At 39.3% G+C, this 18739-nt stretch overlaps 1 protein-coding gene across 1 annotated transcript in view; it reads right to left on the bottom strand.

Annotated features, from left to right (window-relative positions):
* The window catches only part of SPON1 (spondin 1, extracellular matrix protein), a 313956-nt gene that overhangs the window by 222383 nt on the left and 72834 nt on the right, over positions 1-18739 (bottom strand). Inside the window, exon 3 of the mRNA XM_011954285.1 lies at positions 7983-8116. Coding sequence (XP_011809675.1) covers positions 7983-8116 — 134 coding nt within the window. The remainder of the gene's footprint in view (positions 1-7982; positions 8117-18739) is intronic.

Genomic DNA, 18739 nt, shown 5'->3' on the forward strand with positions numbered 1-18739 from the left:
TGAACGTATAGCAAGCGATAAAAAAGAGCCAAGATCTGGCTCTAATGATGTTGGAGGGAGAGAAGAGTCAGAGTTCAGCCTGACCCTGCAGCAGCAGGCTGAGATGGCAGAGTACAGTATGAAGATTGCAGACTTGGGAGCGTTTCAGTCCTAACTCTGTCACTTACTCTGTGACCTTGGGCACATTACTGAACCTCTCTGTGCCTCAGCTTTCTCCTTCATATCTACTTCATAGGGTTGCTATGAGGATGAAATAAGTATTTGTAGTGCACCCAGAACAGTGCCTGGCTCTTGGCTCTTACGACTGCCTTTAACCAACAACTGTTTCCTAAGAGTGAATTTCCTCATGGTTCACCAGATGAACGTGTTCTCAGGAGAAGGATGATCTACATCTCAGACCCTTCCAGGAAGGGACAAGTAAGTGTTAGAAATCCACCCAAAGGTAACAAATCCATGGAAACAGAGGATCACATCACGAGATAAAACTTCTGTCAGACTCAAGGATACAGAACTCCCTTCTGGTGAGGTCTGTAAACATTTATTCTACTCATGGGGGCTTTTTCTTTTAATCAATTGCTACTTGCCTGTGATGGTTTGCAGCATTCTTGCAGCGTTGTAACATGCCAGGGAAACTTTAAGTGCTGGGTCACTCATTTGTAGGGAGAAGGCTATAAGGAGGGCTGCCTGGAAAGTCTGTAATTTAGAAATGTACAAAGCTTTGCATCCAAATGGAAAATGGAAATGGTGTCAGGTTTGTGCCAAAAGGAAAGTCATAATTGCTATGTATTTTCCTTCCCAGTACTCCTGGGCAAAGGAACACAACCAGCCACGTGGGCTTCAGAGCTGTCATCTACAGACATTTATCAGTCTGTGCAGCTTATCTACTAGGCTGCCTTCTCCCAGGAATATTACTCAAATGCAACACAAATGCTCCTTTTGACAAGTGAGGGCTCTGCAGCACAGTTGGTATCCCCCTTTTTATCTGTCCTGAACTTTGCTGCCAGATTTAAGCATCCTCACTCACCTGTTTGTTTGTTTTGAGATGGAGTTTCGTGCTTGTTGCCCAGGCTGGAGTGCAATGGCATGATCTCCGCTCATGGCAACCTCCGCCTCTTGGGTTCAAGCGATTCCTCCTGCCTCAGCCTTCCAAGTGGCTGGGATCACAGGCATGCACCACCATGCCTGGCTACTTTTGTACTTGTAGTAGAGACAGGGTTTCACCATGTTGGCCAGGCTGGTCTTGAACTCCTGACCTTGGGTGATCTGCCTGCCTCAGTCTCCCAAAATGCTGGGATTATGGGCATGAACACCACACCCGGCCCATCGTTACTAACTTTTTAATGAACATTCCTCCCAGTATGTCAGTTCATTGTTTAATACCTACTAATGGCTCCCTCAACTCCGCTAGAATCAAGTTCAATCTCTTCCTGTTGGTATTGGAGGGACTCTATGACTTAGCAATGAATTTCGGCCCCCAAAGGCTTTTTAATCTTGAAAAGTTTGTCTACTGTCTTCCAGGGCTGCCATGTTTGCTCTCACTTCAGTTTTCACTTTATCCACCCCTTTTACGTAGAATAACCTCTACCCTTCTGTCCTTTTATCCAAACCCTAACACTGTCTTCAAGATGTAACTGCTAACCTTTCCAAGAGGCTCTGATTTTTCCATTCCTCATTCATCTCCTTTCTGAATTCTTACCATGTTTAATTTGTCCCCCATTAATGTCTGTCTTGGGTTTGCTAGCTTTTGCATAAATATTTTAATTTATATCACAACTAGACTGAAAGCGTTTTGAAAGTCAGGATCATTGTTTATATCCTGAATCTTCCTCAATGCCTGCTATACGCTGGGTGCATGGTAGGTGCCCATGGCATACTGGTTGGTTGGTTTCCCAAATAGCACCTTCAACCTGATTAAAGAAGGGAAGTTTCTCAGCTAAATAAAGGGTCTTCCTCAACTTGATTAAAGGCACCGATTTGAAACCTGTAATACTGAATATTATAATTAAAAGTAAAATAGTGTTCCCACTAAAATCTGGAATAAGCATGAATACTACTATGTAATACTGTACTAGAGGTGCTAGATAATAAACTAAAATATAAGAAAGAAACAAAAGGTATATGTATATATGTGTGTATATACATATATATATTCATTATTTTAAGATATGATCATTTACATCAACAATCCCAAAAGAATGAAAGAATAAGCCGTTAGAACTACCAAGACAGTGCAGCAGTATCCAAATTCAAACTTAAGGTACAAAAATCGATAGCTTTTCTAAACACAAGGGATCAATGATTAGAAAGCACAAGACAAAGATTCCATTCACAAAAGAAATAAAACTATAAATTACCTATGTGAGGAAAAAGCCTCTGAAGAATATGCAATCTAAATGAAGGAAAATTACAAAATTTTAAGAAGGATACAAAAGACCAAAATAAATATGGAACATTCCATGTTTTTGACTGTGAATGCATCTTATGTATTCTGAGAAACTATTATTTCAGTGCAAGGCCATTCGAAATCCCAAAACGATTTTTTATCAAACACAACAAACTTATTCTAAGATTTGTCAGGAATTAGAAATCTGCTTGGATGACCAGGAACAGTTTGAACGAGAAGATTAATGAGCGATGACTTGCCATCAAAACATAACCATTTCAAACCATTTTATACTATAAAATGGTGTGGGTTTCATGGAAGAATATATAAATAGATCAACAGAACAGACCAGACCTGTATAAAAATTTTGCATTTAATGAAGTAGCATCTCAGCCCACCAAGGAAAGAATAAACTATTTGATAAGCGGATGGGGGACAATTACCCATCTGGGGAAAAATAGGTAGATTTCAATTTCCCATCTGTGGTGGGTATCTTTGATTTCTTCCTCTAGATACTTGCTCTATTCTTCTGCCCCCTAGTTAAAGACTGAGAATACTCCGTAAAGATTATATATATGGGCTCTATGTTCCTGTAGTTGGAGCCACACCAAAGGGAGAGCCCACAAGGAATTAGAGAAAGGAGTAGGGTTGGGGTACCTGAGGCTAGTTGCTTCCCTTAAGCAAAGGTCTTAGCTCCTGTAAAGGGGTGGTCCTCTCTACCCCATCCTCTCTGCCTTTTCCTTTTGCTTCTTCAGGCCTGGATTGTATAGCCCTCCTTCACTGTTATTTTGCCCCCACCATTGTAAACGGACCCTTACTAAACTTTCTTCTGGCACCTCCTTTTGAGCATGCCACCTATTTTCTGTGGTGGCTTATTAATATCATATCATTCACAACATTAAATTCCAGGAAGATTAAAGACCTACACTTACTTAAAATCTATAAAATATGGGAATATATTTATAGCCTTAGGCATAGGAAAATTATTTTTGAACAAGACAAAATCAAAATTCATAAAGGAAAGGATGGATACATTTGATTACTTAAAATTTCAAACTTTTGACTAATTAGACACCCATAAGCAGAGTTAAAAGAAAGGTGGAGAGAAATATTTGAAATTTACAATGAAGTGTCATTATCTGTACTACCTAAAGATCATTTTTAAACATAAATATATTCTAAATAAATCAAATTATTTTATATATGTAAGTATATAAGATATATTTACATTTATAAAAACTTTTTATAAGCTATATTTTAAATATAATATTTGTATATATTAAAACAAAATTATATATATAATTCAATTTTTATTATTATTATTTTTTAGATGGAGTCTCACTCTGTCCCCCAGACTGAATGGCAGTGTCAGGATATCAGCTCAGCTCAGTGCAACCTCCGTCTCCTGGGTTCAAGCGATTCTCCTGCCTCGGCCTCCTGAGTAGCTGGGATTACAGGCGCCTGCCACCATACCTGGCTAATTTTTGTATTTTTAGAAGAGATGGGGTTTCACCATGTTGGTTAGGCTGGTCTCGAACTCCTGACCTCAGGTGATCTGCCCCCTACTCACCCTCCCAAAGTGCTGGGATTACAGGCAAAAGCCACCATGCCCGGCCATATAAATCAATTTTTAAAAGACAGATTATTAAAAAATGGACAAGAATATGAATGGGCCATTCACACAATCTTTATGAATCTTAAAGATTGATAATACCAAGTGCCATTGAGCAAGTAAAGATTTAGGCTCTCTTGTTCACTGTCAGGGAGAGTGTTTAAGTTGGCAAGCTTTCTGGAGAAAAATCTGGCAGCATCTAACAAAATTACAAATGTGCATCCCTTATGATCCCATTTCTTGGCATCTACTGTGGATAAAAACTTGGAAATTTGCTCAATAGGCAAGTATCAGGATATTCATCATAGCATTATTTGTCACAGTAAGACACCAGAAACAATCCAAATGTCCATTAATTTTGGAATCATTAACATCCACACCATAGACATGCAGCAGTTAAAAAACAAAAGGAGGTAGCTTTGTATGTACTCACCCAGACATATCTCTAATATATCTTATTTAGCGAAAAACCATTCAAATTCAGGGCATTATGCATAACATGATACCATTTGTTTAACCTTAAATTCCCACAGGAATGAAACTATGTACTTTTATGATTACCTTCGTAAATGTAAAAGCAGAGATAAGTCTAAAGCATACAAACCAAATTGATTCTATTGTTACCTTTGTGTAGAAAACTGGAATTGAGAGAGATGCCATGGATTTTATTTATTTATTTGTTTGTTTATTTATTTGAGATGGAGTTTCACTCTGTCACCTAGACTGGAGTGCAGTGGCACAATCCCAGCTCACTGTAACTGCCACCTCTCAGATTCAAGTTATTCTCCTGCCTCAGCCTCCTGAGTATCTGGGACTACAGGTGCGCACCACCATGCCCAGCTAATTTTTGTACTTTTTGTAAAGATGGGGTTTTGCCATGTTGGCCAGGCTGGTCTCGAACTCCTTACCTCAAGTGATCTGTTTGCCTCAGCCTCTCAAAGTGCTGGGATTACAGGCATGGAGCCCAGCTAAGATGCCGTGGATTTTTAACTTTTTCTTTATTCTGTATTTCACTACTTTTTGTATTGTTTGAAATTTTACAATGTGAATGCATTTATGTCCTACCCATACAATTACTATTTCTTTAATAAATAGTTAGCTTATATAGGACTCCTTCAGAGAAAAAATAAATAAAAGAAAGGCAGAACATGGAGTTTAATGTTAAATGGATTCATGACTTCAAAAAACTTGCCTAATTTCCCCAGGGCCTGTCTCCTCCTCTGTAAAATGGGAGTAGTTTTCTGTGAAGATCAAATTAGACAAAGCCTGCTAGCTGTGCACTGAGTTCTTGGTACACAGAAAGCATTGGTTGACTTTTTCTCTCTCCCTTATCTGACTTGTAAGAACCTCCAGGGTCAAGAACATACCTCCATTGTGTATATCCTGGATGCCTGGGCTAATAGAAGCTCAGTTGCATTTGTTGGAAGAATGAGTGAATGAACAAGCCATACATGTTGTTAATGGATAAACATATGTACATATACATTGTTAATGGGTAAACAATAGATGCCCTTCTGGCTTCCACCAAAAAGATCTAATGCTTCTGGGTTGTAAGAACAACAAATCAGGCCGGGCGCAGTGGCTCAAGTCTGTAATCCCAGCACTTTGGGAGGCCGAGACGGGTGGATCACGAGGTCAGGAGATCGAGACCATCCTGGCTAACACGGTGAAACCCCGTCTCTACTAAAAATACAAAAACTAGCCGGGCGAGGTGGCGGGCGCCTGTGGTCCCAGCTACTTGGGAGGCTGAGGCAGGAGAATGGCGTAAACCCGGAAGGCAGAGCTTGCAGTGAGCTGAGATCCGGCCACTGCACTCCAGTCGGGGCGACAGAGCGAGACTCCGCCTCAAAAAAAAAAAAAAAAAAAGAACAACAAATCAAAGAAAACTAGAGATCTGGGCCAGAGGGATAAGAGCTTTTAGAGCAGGAAGACTCTTCACATAGATCTGACATTTTCAACCCATTTTCTTTAGAGCTCCAGGCTCTGTGGAGCCACTGGGCTGTCATGGGTAGTGGGATGGGCACTGAGGGCCAAGCTGGGAACCCAGTCTCTGGGCTAAGAGTGAATATACTAACAGACAATAGCAAGGCCATTTATCCCAATGACCATAATACTCTGACCTCCAGTCTCTGGGCCCCAGCAATCGACACAGAATATCAGGATCTGTCCAAGGAACTGTCAACCGCTCTATTTTTTGCCCTCACCACCTCCCCCACTTTCAACTCAGAACTAACCAGAGAAAGCCAAATATGCCCTCCAAACCAATCGCATAAGATGCTCCACTTGTAGTTAGCCTGCCTCCAGCTTCCTCATGCCAAGGAACCTCCAATCAGTCTTCTCTTGTTTTCACTAGAAGGCTTTCCCAGTCCTCTGCCTGCCTTTGAGACTTCGCCAAATGCTAGTAATGGCAGCTGACTCCCTTGTTATACAACACACAGTTGTATAACACAGGCTCTGAACACACAGTCTCTGTTCTCATTTCAGGGGTCTTTGTTCATTTCTACAAGGTCATCTCCCACATTTTAACTAGATACTATAGACATGTTATATATTGACATTTATAGACACGATTTCATGTTTTAAAATTCTACTGATTTTTTCTTAATGACCAGTGTAGATTAATTCCAAGAGCCAAACTGCTCAAAGAAACTGAGGAAGGATGCTCAGCTTGCATTAAACTAAGAAAGAAACAAATAATGTCCAGACAGATGGCAGCAAAGGGAGGCCAGACAACGACAGGGCTGAGTCTGAACAATGGACAGATGCTTCAGAGACTCTGTGGGGTTTTTCCCATACGCCAAGCACAATGGAAGTCTAGGAACTACAGGGACTGCAGTGCCTAGGTGGGCTTTCTTATCACTATCTCCTCAGGGGTGAGCTGGAGTTAACCACAGTTGTAAGTGTGTCAAAATGACTGTATTTGACAAATGAACCAAATACATAAATAAGACCTTCGAGGATTTAAAAAAGAGACTGTTGGGAAGGTCTCAGTGCCTACTTCCATTGAAAAAAACAGTGACTTCTTGGATGCTAGGACTGGAACCATGTTCATCTATCCATGACTAATTTGCGGGTATGAAATCCTAACATTCTAAGCATCATTCCATATAGGACTTCAAACCTATTTAAAATAAATTATGGCTGTGTTTCACCAAACTGTGAATGTTAATAGATGTCACCATAAAAAAGGAGCTTTACAATCAAGTAAGTTTGGAAAATACTGGGTGAAACCGAATTAAGCAGATTTTTATTTTTTGCCAGGACTTTGCAAAACCTTCATTATGCTAGTGTTGTGAATCTGTAAGAAGGGTATTTAGTACATAGCATTCTGCAAACATTTGACCACGGAAATTGTTTTCCTGCCCATCTATTTCCATTTCCCAAACCATCATTTTGTGGCACATAAGTTTGGAGATAACAGGTTGAGACAACACTACCTTTCAGAGGAAAACTGTTTGGGCTGGTTAATACCTTTTATCACCTATTATAATTCACTGAAAGGAGGGTCAAGAAGCAAGATAGGAAGTGGCACCAGAGGGCCATTTTGATGGGCAAGGAAGAACGTAGCATCATAAAGCAGAGCTCAGGGCTAATGGAGGTCACATGTGGGTCTCAGGGCAGCCTAAGTATAGTTTAAGGATTCTAGGTGCTGTATGCTCTGAGAAAAGAAAAAAAGTGTCAAATTCCAGGTGGAAAAAGTCAAAAGATTATCTTCACCTGGTTTGTAATTTTTCTTAGCCAGCCCTAATATAATTATCTCTAGTAGGACAGGGTGGCCAGGAGAATCATCCTATTTGATGAACATAGATTCCAGCAAATGAATCTTTATGGAGCCAATGATAGTCTATGGTGCTATTGAGAATTCAGATAAGGGAGGGCAGAGAGATGATGCAACTTTCTGATCCTCAGTAACGAACTTTTTTTTTTCCTGCAATCACACCACAAAGTCTTTGATAAACTGCAGGGAAGGATTCCATGTTTACTTACTTCAGAATCACGCAGCCTGTTCCTGCTGGTGGCGCTATCCAAAACACCTGGATCCGCGTCCTCCTCCGTGGAGTGCTTTCAGTGACTGCAACAGGGCAATTGCTCATAAATTGTGTTTCTTCTTCGTCTATGATCTATGGAAAACCAGTGGGAAATAAATACATGCAACATCATTTTGAGAGGACGCTTAAGCTTCTAAGTTGGTACTTCCTTAATTTTATTTTTAAACTTGTCATTTTGTGTTAGCAACTCTGTATCCTCAGGCACCAGAATAGTGCTTGGCATAAAGTCCCAGTCAATGCTTGTTGAATGAATTAACATTGTATGAGGACATGGATTGGGCACATCTTTGCTCTCTGGGACCAAATCTTGTGTCAGCACTTTGAGGAATTAACCACTAGGTGATGATCTTGCTTATTTCAGTAGAACAACCTGTGTCCCACTTTGGGGAAGGAGGAGGATGGGGAAGGGGTACGCCAAATCAAACACTATATAGCAAAACTTTGTAACCCAGCTACAATTTTGTAACTTAAAATGTTAAAACACCCTTTTAGAGGAAGTATAGCAAAGTATATAAAGTCTCCCAGCTTCATAGCACTTTTTACTAGTGCAGTTCCTACTTCTTTAATCTGTGCATTATATTTACTAATCAGTATTCTCCCAAATTAACCATCAAAGTTTCCTATGATGCTACAAACAAGATGGTAGCCTTTCCCATTCCCCAAGGATGTTCCAGCTTTTCTCCTGCCTGTTGCTTCTGGGCCTCCTGTGGTACTTGCCTATCCCTCTTGCAGAACTGTAGTATATTAGACCTGAAAGGATCTTTTGGGGGAAAATAATCTAAATCCAATTGGTTTTAAGTGCCAACTCCAATGGATTGGTAGTAGCTGGACCATGAATAGTGTTGATAGCATTAATAGATAATATTAATTGAGTGTTTAATATGTGTTAGGCATTAAGTGCTTTATCTGAATTAATCTTCAAAACACAATCTTATTAAATTATTATATCTATATTGTATTTATTTTACTTTAAAAAATTCCTTTTTAGGACAACAGACAAAAGGAATGAAGTCACTCAAACTCCATAGCTTATCATGTAATTTTATCACTGGACAAAGCAAAGACCATTTTCTATTACTTTTTATCTTTATACTCTTTATCTTACTTTTTTCCTCCTCTACTTAGCACTCACTCCTAAGTATTTAATGTGTGTTGTTCTCAGTATGTGTGTATTACTTAGAATTGTTTTGTGTTTTAATGGTTCTTTCATTCAACTTTATGCTTTTTTGAGCTATGTCAGTGTTACTACATGTAAATGTAATTTGTTTATGACTGTTGCCTAGTATTCCATTGTATGCATAGATCACATTTTACGTAACCATTCTTCCAGTGAGAGGCACTTAGCTGACTTCTAGTTCCTTGTCTCCACAAATATTGATGTAATGAAGAACCTCATGCTGCTGTATTTGTGATCAGTTTCTCAGCAAGACTGACAATGTAGTAGGATTGCTAAGTTGTGGGTATAGTCATATTAATTTCACTAAGTACTGTAGAATAGCTATACCTTTTATTCTATCAGCTATGTACTAATGTTCCTAATTTCCCCCATATCCTCACCAGTACTTGTTATTACCGGACTTTCTAATTGTTTCCAGTCTGATGCTTATAATGTAGTATCTCAATATTAGCATATTTGATCATCTTCACAAATTTATCAGGTCTGCCTTTCTGCAAATTGTCTACTCAAAATATTTGCCAGTGGATTTTATTATCTTTTTCTTGTTGTTTTGGGGATTTTCTAGATATGAATACCTCATTATTTATACCTATCTCTTCCTTTCTGGCACCCAAAGGTTACTGTTACCTTTGGAATTCCTCATTTAACAGAAATAACTTTCATCTAGTCAAATTCATCAACTTATCTCCTATGGCTAGCACTTTTATGATCTTGCCTAAAGAAACTGAGATCATATAGGTATTCTTCAATATTTTCTTTCATTAGCTTTATACTTTTCCCTTTCACATTTAGGTCTTCCATCCATTTGGAGTTTGTTTTATTTATTTATTTTTTTAGTATGATAGAGTAGGGATCTAACTTCATTTTTTTAAAAAAAACATTAATACATTTTATTTTCTTAGAGCAGTTTTAGGTTCACAGCAAAATGGAGTGGAAAGTACAGGGTTATCTCACATATTCCCTGTGCCTTCACCCCTACACACACACACACACACACACTCTCTCTTCCTCACTATCAACATCCTATATCAGAATGATACATTTGTTACAATCAATGAGCCTATATTAACATATCATTATCCCTCAAAGTCCACAATTTACATTATGCTGCTCTCCTGGTATTGTACATTTTATGGGTTTTGACAAAGTATAATGAGATGTATCCACCATTGTAGTATCATACAAAATAGTTCCACTGGCCCAGAAATCCTCTGTGCTCTTCTTATTCATCCCTTGTTCTTCCCAACTACTAATCTTTTCTATCTCCACAGTTTTGCCTTTTCCTGAATGTTATAGAATTGGAATCATACCGTATGTATGTAGCTTTTCCAGATTGGCTTCTTTCACTTAGTAATATGCATTTAAGTTTCCTCTCTGTGTTTTCATGACTTAATAGCTCATTTCTTTTTTAGCACTGAATAACATCTGATTGTCTGAAAGTACCACAGTTTATCCACTCACCTACGGAAGGATATCTTGGTTACTTCTGAGTTTTGGCAATTATGAATAAAGCTGCTATAAACATCCATGTGCAAGTTTTTGTGTGGACATAAAATTTTTAGTTCATTTGGGTAAATACCAAGGAGCACAATTGCTGGATCATATGGTAGCAGTATATTTAGACTTAACTGCCAAACTGTCTTCCAAAGTAGCTTTACCATTTTGCATTTCCACCAGCAACAATTAGAGTTCCTGTTGTTCCACATCCTCCACAGGATTTGGTGTTGTCACTGAGTTGGATTTTGGCCATTCTAATAGATGTATAGTGGTATCTCATTATTGTTTTAATTTGTAACACCCTAATGAGGTATGATGTTGAACATATTTTTATATGCTTACTTGCTGTCTGTATATTTTCTTCGGTGAGGTTTCTGTTTGGGTCTTTTACCATTTTTTATTTGGGTTGTTCACTTTCTTAATGTTGAGGTTTTGTTTTTTGTTTTTTTTTTTTTGAGATGAAGTCTCATTCTATTGTCCAGGCTGGAGTGCAGTGGCACCATCTCAGCTCACTACAACCTCTACCTCCCGGGTTCAAGCAATTCTCCTGCCTTAGCCTTTCAAGTAGCTGGGATTACAGGTGCCTGCCACCACGTCTCATTTGTTTGTATTTTTAGTAGAGATGGGGTTTCACCATGTTGGCCAGGCTGGTTTTGAACTCCTGACCTCCTGACCTCAAGTGGTCTACCCACCCTGGCCTCCCAAAGTGCTAGGATTAAAGGCGTGAGCTGCCACACCCAGATATTTTTTATTTTATTTATTTATTTATTTATTTTGAGACAGAGTCTCGCTCTGTCGCCCAGGCTAGAGTGCAGTGGCACAATCTCAGCTCACTGCAACCGCCACCTCCCGGATTCAAGCCATTCTCCTGCCTCAGCCTCCCAAGTAGCTGGGACTACAGGCGTGTGCCACTACACCCGGCTAATTTTTGTATTTTTAGTAGAGACAGGATTTTACCATGTTGGCCAGGATGGTCTTGAACTCCTGACCTCAAGTGATCTGCCTGCCTTGGCCTCCCAAAGTGCTAGAATTACAGGCATGAGCCACTACACCTGGCCCTTAATGTTGAGTTTTAAGAGTTTTTTTGCATATTTTGGATAGCAGTTCTTTATCAGACTTGTGTTTTGCAAATACTTTCTTCAAATCTGTGGCTTGTCTTCTCATTCTCTTGACAGTGTCTTTCACAGAGCAAAAGTTTTAAATTTTAATGAAGTCCAACTTATCAATTATTTCTTTCATGGATAATGCTTTTGGTGTTGTACTTAAAAAAATCACTGCCATATCCAATGTCATCTAGGTTTTCTTCTGTGTTGTCTTCTAGGAGTTTTATAGTTCTGCATTTATAGTTCTGCATTTACACTTAGGTCTGTAATCCATTTTGAGTTAATTTTTGTGAGGGGGGTAAGGTCTGTGTCTAGATTCTCTTTTTTTTCCTACACGTGGATATGCAGTTGTTTCAGCACCATTTGTTGAAAAGACTCTCTTTGCTCTATTATATTACCTTTGCTCCTTTGTCAAAGATCAGTTGACTATATTTGGGTGGGTCTATTTCTGGGCTTTCTATTACATTCCACTGCTCTGTTAGCCTTTTTTTTTTTTTTTTTTTTTTTTTTAGTAATACTGCACTGTCTTGGTCCCATCCCTTCTTCCCAACTCTAACAATTATCTCCTTATTCTTCTCCAGATTCAGTTTATGCTCCAACTGAATTGTTCTCATTCGTCTTTTAAGCACTTTCAAATCTCTCCCATTAAAAAGCTGAGACCTTACTTTACCCTTCATCCCCCTCTAGTTATGGTCTTATCTCTCTCTCTTCATCACAATCAAATTACTTGAAAAAGGTACCTATACTTACTGTCTTCACTTCACCTCCCACTTATTCCTCAACCCAGTTCTGTGTATTTTCAGGCCACATTGCACTACAAAAATAACTCTAGCTAAGCTTCTGCAATGCTTAATCCAATGGATCCTATATAGTCCTTCTTCTCAACTGGCTCTCCTCCCTTGCCTTCTGTGCCATAGCTCCTTCTTGGTGCCCTCCCCTAACTTCCCCCATCCACTCTCTCTACTTTCTTTGGCTGCTCATCTTCCACTACTGGCCTTTAAATCTGAAATTGCTCAACGCTCAGTTGTAAACCCTCTCCTGTTCTGACTTGATTCTTTCTCTGTAGGTGATCTCATCCAACTCATGGCTTTAATTACTACCTCTGTATAGATGATTCATTAGTTTATATTTCTAGTGTTGGCTGCTTCTCTGAGTCCATGTATCTCCAACTTTATCTTTTACTTGCACTTACCTTGGGATATATCAGAAACATCTCAAATCTACCCTGTTAATAACTAACCTAACCATTAACCATCTTCCCCCAACCTGGTCCTACTCCAATTGTGCAAGTCGGAAACACTGGAGGTCACCCTTGGCTCTTCCTTGCCTTCATCTTCCATATTTAAATATTGTCCATTTTACCTTCCAAATATCTCCTGAACGTCTACCACCATTCTTACTATTACCCTGGGCTAAGCTACATCATTTGTTCTCTGAACTAATGTAAAATCATTCTAACTATCTTTATATACTCCCTCATCTTTCTCCAATTTGTTACCTATACTACAAGCCACAGTGGCCTTTTAAAAGCACAAATATCATTACAATATAATATCTCCTTCCTCAGAATATTTCAACAGTTTTTCATTGCTTTTAGAATCAAGACTGAAATCCTACACAGAGGCTAGTTCCTGCCTCTAGCCTCACATTGTGCCATCTCCCTCTTTGCTTCCTGCACTGTCTACACTGGTCATGTGTCTTCTCCTGCCAAAGCCTGGTCAATTCCTATTTCCAAAGCCTTTTTAAAAATAGTCATCATTTCATCATCACTTTGCAAGGTAGCTGGTACATGTAAGTGTGCACTGTAAGAATGAAGTGTAGTAGGTTGGGTATGGTGGCTCACGCCTGTAACCCCAGCACTTTGGGAGGCCAAGGCAGGAGGACCGCTTGAGCTTAGGAGTTCAAGATCAGCCTGGGTAACATAGTGAGGCCCCATCTCTATAAAAAAATAAAAAGTTAGCAAGCTGTGATAGTGCACACTTGTAGTCTCAGGTACTTGGGAGGCTGAGGTAGAAGGACTGCTTAAACTCAGGAAGTTGAGGCTAGAGTGAGCTGTGATTGTGCCACTGCACTCCAGTCTGGGTGACGGCATGAGGCCCTGTCTTAAAAAAAAAAAGAAAAGAACTAAGTGTACTTTCCTCCTCCCTTTGGTTATGAGGTTCCTGTCTGTATGACTTGGCAACAACATGTGTCTCAGCTCCTTTAATTAGATAATTTCCTGGACTTCATTCTGAATTTGGACTGTTTCCCTAGATGGTTATTAATAGCTTTGATAATAATAATAGTTAGCATTTTTGAGCATTTTCTCTTGATGAAGACCTTTACATATATTATTTCAATTCCCTCGAACACTGAAAAATAAGCATTATTAAACCCACCCCTTAGGAAACTACTGTCATGCAGACAGGTTCAACAACCTGTCTGAAGTCCCAGAATGGCAGAGCTGGGACTTGAGATCAGCCCTACTTGGCCATAATGTCCGTGCTCTTTCCCCTATGCTACAGTCCCTCCTAATTGTGCCATTTTCTTTAATGACAGGCAGGAAATTTCTCTCTAGCCAATCCTAGTCCCATGAAACTACATACACTGGACCAACCCACAACAAAAGACCCCACTCCACTCCAACATACACACAAGTACTTGATAAAAGTGAATAGTACTTTTGCTTCATATTTTCTTAACAGGTTTCTAGACTCTCTTCTGCAGCTTTGTTAATGTGAGGGTAGGTTTCCAAATAATGTGATTTTCTTGGACTTGCAGAATAGTGAGTCCAGTGAGGACCCTGTTTGCTCATGGTCGCAGAGAACTTTGGCAGGAATTTTTAATCCTAAGTCTTTAAAATCCTTGGGAAGGTTCTGGGTGACTACACTGGGAAAGCCAAAAGAGTTAAACTCATATTTAGTTAACATTTATTATCTGCCAGGTACTTAGTGTGGTCATATCATTGGACCTTTGATAGGAATAGAAGATTTTACAGATGAGGAGCTGGAGTTCAGAGTGATCTGTCTGGATTCAGATCCAGGGCTGTCTGAAATTCATGCTCTTTTCAGGTGAACTCTGACCAAGGTCCCATAGGGACATAAGACTAAGACCCTTGGCCCAGAACTGAAACAAAAAAGAATGTTCTCCAATCCATAGAAGCTACCTCAGGTAAACACGGATGTTTATCCACAGCCTCAGTTGCCAGATGGTAATTAAGCATTGAACAGAAGGAGTTATTTCCCTGGATCCAGAGAATCCTCCAAACATTGTTTGCTTCTCAGAGAATATCAGCTTCTTCTAAAAGCCTTGTGCCTATCAGAACCTGCTCTCAAACCTCTTCGCAATCCCAAATGTCTCCACACTCATTGTCATCTAGAGTGGGTCTCAGGATCCTACCATGTTAGCTACCAACTAAATGACGGTCATTCATTTCAATCTGTGGTTTCTTTTTACCTAAGACAGAAAGTTAAAACATATTACAATGGAGTGGTTGTCTAGTAATAACATTATGGGTGATTTTTATTTCCTCTGTATAATTTTTGTGTTTTCTAAATTTTCAACAGTGATGATGTATTACTTTAGATGAAGAGGTTATAAATTTTTCTTTTTATAAATGGGATCTTACTGTGTTGCCCAGGCTGGCTGTGAACTCCTGGGCTCAAGTAATCCTCTGGCTTCAGCCTCCTGAGTAGCTTGGATGATAGGTATATGCCACCACACCCAGCTTAATATTTTTAAAGGACCTAATTACAACATTCCAGTGATAACATTTCTATTTTATATATAGGTTTAAATAAACCTCCTTAAGTTTAAAGTCACTTTGGGAGAGATTTGCTGGTAAGGCAGCTGCTTGGCTCCCTGCAAGAGGGGGACAAATCTTAATCTATGACTGGTTCCCATCCAGCCAGGTGAGACCACCCAGATATTCATCAAGTTTAGACAGGTAGACAAGGTTTGATTCCCCAATACTTGTTAGCCTACAGTTAAAGCAACTGGTTGGGTATCTGGTCATGAATATGCCTTTTCAAATATCAGGGGCATTTTAAGCTAATAGAATGATTTTTCTAGGCTTCTAAAACTTTTCAGTGAACACAGTCCTAAATCACATGCCATATCCATTTTGAAATCTATATCAGGACCCATCTTTACTCTGAGGGTTCCTACTCATCCCTCAGCCTATTTATGGGCTTTTCTTTTTCAGATCTGAACACACAACCCTTCTTCCCTAAATCTAATCTTGACTCCCCTCCTCAGATCTGATCTGGATTGTCTCCCTTGATAAGTCACCTCCTCACACTTTCTGGTCCAACAGACCAAGCCTCAAGAGATGAACCTGAACAACATCAAGGTCCCAGATGAAGTTGCAAGCGTTCTAACACATGGGTGGGCCATGGCAGTGAGACATCCAGGAGAATACCATTCCAAAGTCCACGTAAGTGGTATCTGTGACATTTGTCTTCAGGAAGCAGAGCCCCAGACACAGAGGTTAGGACTAGTGGTCAGGTCAGGGCTCTAGTTCCCACATGAGAATCAAGGAGAAGTCAGAATAGAACAGGAACTTGGAACAGCATCCATAGCAGGAAACTGGTCCCATGAACATGGGCTTGAAGCAGAGCAAGCAGGAGAGGCTAGTCTTAGAAACTGGGCCTTGGGATAAGAAGGGACATTTTCTGTGGGGGATGTGAGATGTGATTAAGGGAACAACTCAGGGGACTCAGTGGTCAATGCTTAGGCACCACGACCAAGGATTCCTATCAGGGATAGTGGTGTGATAACCCTCAATTGAGAACAGCAGCTTCTGGTCTGGGTATGTGGGTACTAGGTGGGCTGGGTCTGAAGAACAGGGCACTGGGACATCTAAATATGAACTGTTGAGTCAGGGAGTGTAGGGGACACTGAAGTTAGGGACCAGGATGAGGAATGAGGGAAGATATGTGCTATGATAGCACCTTGTAAATATTTCTTCTCTAGAGGTATCGTGAACAGTAGCGTGGTAGAGTAAAAAGTAGATGAATGTTTGAGGCAGGTAGATTTGGACTAAATCATGGCTCTGCAACTTTCTAATTAGATGACTTTGACCACACCAAGCTACTTGACTTCTCTAGATCTGTTTTCCCATCTGCAAAATGAGGATGACAATATCCATCTTGCTTGGTGGACAGAAACAACAGATGAGATAGTATTGATGAAGCAGCCAGCAGCTGTTAACAGGCCCTCGGTATGTCATGGTTCCCCTTGTATGCCGTGCACCCCTCTCCTAACCGGTTGTGGCCCACATCCCCAAAGGGAAGCATTAACACCACAGGCTGGCTAACATGGGAGGAAGACACTCTTAAGAGGGGAAGCAGAAATAAGCTTATAATTACTCCATATAGATATTTGTTCATCGTAGAAAATCAGAAAACATAGGGAGCAAAAAATATGAAACAAACATTCCTGATCATTCTACCACCCTAAGACAGTTATTAATATTTTGGTGTATATCATTTTAGATTATGCATACATACACATACAAAAATGCAATTCTAAAAGACAGGATTAAAGTATACTTCTTATGTTATAACTCGTCTTTTCATTTCACAACATATCATGAACATATTTCTCTTCCATTTAACATACAATCCCAATAAAATTTTTAATGGCAGCATAATAGTTCATCTTATGTTTGATCCACATTTTACCTAACAAACCTCAGTGTGTTGAACATTTTGTTGTTTATAATTTGGGGCTATTATGATCCCATTTAGCTAAATTTGACATCTTAAGTTTTTTCTGGAAGTGAAATTAATGCAGTTTATTATTGCTGAATCTGCCCAGGAAGGGCTTTCTAACTATTTCAGTGAAACCTGAGAGAGAATCCAAAGAAAATAATCTGAGTCATTAAATCACCTCTTAGTAGTTTCCTATGTGTATTTTTTTTCAATCTGAAAGCCATGGAAGGAAAGACAGTTGCTTTTGTCTTTTATGAAAGAGCTTTCAATATAGATTTTTTAAAATTAAGTAAAGATTTTGCCCTTATTGCTTTAAAACGTTTATCATAGAAAAGTTAACCAGGACGGAAAAGTAAAGAAAAAAAAAATCCTCCACTGTTTAAATAATTTTGATTTGTTTCCTTCTAGCCTTTTCTCCATGTATTCTTTAAAATTTGTTAATAGTGGTGCTGATTTTGTTTATATAAATGTGTCTTTTTTTTTCCCATTTGTCCTAGGACCCTCAATATTTTTCCAGGTTTTTCTGAACTTATCAGAAACATAATTTGAATGGCTGCATTGGCTGCGTTATTCAGTGTACTTTTTGTCAGTGGCCTCTCTTCTAAGCTGTAAAGATTTAGGCTTAAATCCTGTCCCTTTTCCCTAAAAATACCCCCATCTTCCAGCCTAACTTCCACAAGTTACTAGCATCCTTTTAAAAAAATATAATTTCAACTTCAGGGCGTACATGTGCAGGTTTGTTACGAATGATCCCATCAACCAGGTGGTGAGCACAGTACACAAAAGATAGTTTTTCAGACGTTTCCCCATCAATCTCTCCCTGCTCCAGTAGCCCCTAGTGTCTATTGTTTCCATCTTTATGTCCATATGAATCCAATGTTTTGCTCCCACTTACAAGTGAGAACATGTGGTATTGGTTTTCTCGTCCTGAGTTAATTTGCTTCGGATGATGGCCTCCAGCTGCATCCATATTGCTGCAAAGGACAGACTTTATTCTTTTTATAGCTGTGTAGTATTCCATGGTGTATATGTACCAAATTTTCTTTATCCAATTCACCACTGACAAATACCTAAGTTGATTCCATGTCTTTGAGATTGTGAATAGTACTGTAATGAACATATGAATGCTCATGTCTTTTTTGTAGAACAATTTATTTTCCTTTGCATATATACCCAGTAATGGGATTGCTGGATCAAATGGTAGTTCTGTTTTTAGTTCTTGGAG

This window comes from Colobus angolensis, unplaced genomic scaffold (genome assembly GCF_000951035.1).
Source record: "Colobus angolensis palliatus isolate OR3802 unplaced genomic scaffold, Cang.pa_1.0 Scaffold380, whole genome shotgun sequence".
NCBI lineage: Eukaryota > Metazoa > Chordata > Mammalia > Primates > Cercopithecidae > Colobus > Colobus angolensis.